Raw genomic sequence first — 3,207 nt, forward strand, 5'->3', positions numbered from 1 at the left:
CATCAGTATGTGATACATCAGGATACGTAATGAGGCAACTTATCAAAATAAAACATGTACGGCTACAGTTGTGAGGGCCAATATTTTAAACTATGCTATGATCTTTTCCTAATGCAACAGGAGGCTTTTAGTACCCAAGCCTAACCAGCAAAAGACAGCAAAGTGAAAAATTAGTTACAAAGAAACAAATCAGCCAGGCGGCAAAAAACACACATGTCATAAAGGCATCCTGTGGCTGAGAGTTTAGGACTTTTACAACAAAAATAAGCAGCTGGAACTTTGCATAAAGGGTTCCCTTTAAGTCATTTTGTGTAGTATGACAGCATGTTTTTAAACTATGCACTTTTGAAGGGAAATGACAAATTGACAGAAAATTCGAAATGTCCCCAAAGTAGGGTGCTCTTTGTTCCGGTTGCATGATATCTTATAGAAGGGATGCATTTGACTGAAGCAAATGAAACAGGTGCTCTCATAGTCATCTTGTTTGCATGCCAGGAAATAAGCACATTCTTTTTTGAAAAAGTTATTCTTGCACTTTGGCACTTTAGAGTCATGGTATATCAAGAAAGTAAATCATCGTCATCAGCTTATTGTTAGGGGTGTCAAATTATCGCGTTAATTGCGATTAATTAATTACAATGCTATTTAGCGCGTTATGTTTTTTAATCTCGTTAATCTAATTTTTAATCTCTTGACGTCATTGATTTTGTATGAGAGTTGCTATGTTATAAAATCCGTTTTTATGTGCTGGGCTCCTTGTGCTTGACTTGTTGGGGGTGGAGTCACGTCGTGAGGTCAAGGTGAGAAGTGGTGATTAGCTTACAGTGTGGATATGGAGGCGCATCTGAGAGTTGTTGGCCCAATGAACGGGAAATTTGTATTTCATAAACGCCCCGACGGCACCATTGACAAAGGTAAAGTGGTCTGCCTAGAGTGTAAGAAGGAGTTTGCTTACCACCGAAGCAGCTCAAGTTTGGCCTATCACCTCAACGCAAAGCACCCAGCCGCGAGTGCAGCAACAGCTAGCAGTGAAGACGTTAGCAATATAGCAAGCCAGAGCAAAGCTTTTCGCCAAACAAAACTAGAGAATACCCCTCGTATGAGCAAGTCTGCGACCGACAGGCTGACTAATGTTATTGCCAAGTGGATAGCGATGAACTGTAGGCCGATAAATATAGTAGAGGACGAAGGATTGACAGAGGTGTTGCAAATTGCGTCCAATGACCCGTCATACAAGCCGCCGTGCAGGACTACAGTAACGACCAAAATCAGCAAAATGTACGACGGCGAAAAGAAAAACAAACTTGAGATTTTGGCGGAGGATTCTCCCAACTGTGTTGCTATAACCGGAGATCACTGGACCTCAGCTGGCAACCACAGCTATTTTGGGGTGACTGGACACTTTATTGATAGTGAGTGGAACCTCAACTCATTTGCACTGACCGTCATGAGAACAGAAACCAGGCACTTTGCTGATAAATGCGCCGAACAGTTCCTCAAGGTAGCAAATGACTGGGGTATTGAAAACAAGATATCCACCATTGGCACAGACAGCGCAGCAAACATGCTGGCTGCTATGAGAGCACTTCCATATGAGCACATCGCCTGCAATGCTCACATTCTCCAGAGGACCATCACGGTATGTCTCGATAGCAGTGGTTTTGTCGGTGTACTGGCAAAGTGCCGCAAGATTGTTGGTCATTTTAAACAAAGCCCTGCGAGTACCACAGAACTTAACCAACAACAAGTAGCACTCGGAAAGAAGAGCGATCAACTTATACAGGATGTACCCACCAGGTGGAACTCGACTCTCGCAATGGTCTCACGCCTCCTATGTAACCGAGAGGCTGTCCAGGCTACGTTGGACCAACAGAACCACAGGTTGGTCTTGCCAACCGAAGCTGAGTGGGCGAAACTGCAGAGGCTGGAGCTCCTGCTTGAACCATGCAAGTAAGTTCAAATAAACACCTTCCCATTTTAATTATATAAACTACTGTTACATGTGTAAAATCAAAATTAATGAACATAACAAGGAACTTTTAAGGACAATTAAATTGGAAATCAGTTACACTTTGATTTAAATGAATCCAGCTAGGTTTATTTAGCAAACCTCTCCACCTCTGCAGGTATGTGACAGAGCTGCTGGGTGGTGAGGCCTACGTCTCTTGCTCTGTAGTGCTGCCTGCTTTTCGCCATCTGTACCGTGTCATGGACATTACTGATGATGATCCTGCCTACGTGGTGAAGTTCAAGAATGCCTTCCAGAAGGATCTGGCAGCACGACGAGCTAATGGCAACGAGATATGGTTCGAGGTGGCCACAGCATTGGATCCACGGTTTAAGGATTTGAAATGTCTTCCAAGAGAAAAGAGGGAACAGGTAGGACAATAAGGTTAAGCTGGACTAATGAGTCCAATTCATTATCAAATCAAACTTTTATTTATTATATGGAACACAAAGTTCTTTACAAGATTAAATAAAATAAAATAAAAAAGCACTTAGTTTTAATCACAATCATTCATTCATTCATTCATTCATTCATTCATTCATTCATTCATTCATTCATTCAGGTGTGGACCATTCTGGAGAATATGCTCCAGGCAGCAGAGCCCAGAAGAGCAGATAGTCTCCAGCCCTCCACAGAGGATGATGGACCAGCTCAGAAGAAGAGGAGGAGCGAACTCCTTCTGGGGTCTGACTCTGACTCAGAAGATGGAATTGAGTCTGGAGAGCTGCAGCGCTACAGAGCAGAACCCAGCATCAGTATTGATGACTGTCCCCTGCAGTGGTGGTATGCTCACTCAGGAGTCTATGAAAAGCTGTCAGTCCTAGCACAAAAGTACCTGGCCTCCCCAGCTACCTCTGTACCCTGTGAGAGACTCTTTAGCCTTGCAGGCCACATAGTGCAAAAGAAAAGGGCAGCCTTGCTTCCAGAAAATGTTACCAGGCTGGTGTGTCTTAGCAACTGGCTGAGGAAGAAGAAATGAGACACATGTGGTCAGCATAGCTGCTGTGTCATTTGTAGCCTACTAGAATAGATTGCTTGATGTTCAGCACTTTTTTTTGTGATGGAAGAATACTTTGATGTGCTAACTTGCAGCACTGCAATGTCAGTTTTATTTTTCATTATCTGAAGCAGAGGAATTTCAGTGCTGTATTGCTCAGAAAAGAGCAACTCTGATGTGCTAACTTGCAGCACTTAATTTA

The 3,207-nt window shown here is 43.2% G+C and overlaps 1 protein-coding gene across 1 annotated transcript; it reads left to right on the forward strand.

Moving 5' to 3' along the window:
• Positions 1-600: 600 nt before the first annotated feature.
• Positions 601-3,207, forward strand: LOC309714049 (E3 SUMO-protein ligase ZBED1-like). Its single transcript, XM_082546116.1, has 3 exons — positions 601-1,950; positions 2,127-2,379; positions 2,571-3,207. The coding sequence occupies exons 1-3, from the start codon at positions 833-835 to the stop codon at positions 2,985-2,987; spliced, it is 1,788 nt and encodes a 595-aa protein (XP_082402242.1). The 5' UTR covers positions 601-832; the 3' UTR covers positions 2,988-3,207.

Source organism: Aulonocara stuartgranti (genome assembly GCF_965226115.1).
Source record: "Aulonocara stuartgranti genome assembly, chromosome: 9".
In the NCBI taxonomy this organism is placed as follows: domain Eukaryota; kingdom Metazoa; phylum Chordata; class Actinopteri; order Cichliformes; family Cichlidae; genus Aulonocara; species Aulonocara stuartgranti.

Bases quoted from the DNA above. Each gene is read 5' to 3' on its own strand.
- LOC309714049 (XM_082546116.1), top strand. From the start codon at position 833: ATGGAGGCGCATCTGAGAGTTGTTGGCCCAATGAACGGGAAATTTGTA. The intron at 1,951-2,126 runs GTAAGTTCAAAT...CCACCTCTGCAG, and splicing joins CTCCTGCTTGAACCATGCAA to GTATGTGACAGAGCTGCTGG. The intron at 2,380-2,570 runs GTAGGACAATAA...TCATTCATTCAG, and splicing joins CAAGAGAAAAGAGGGAACAG to GTGTGGACCATTCTGGAGAA.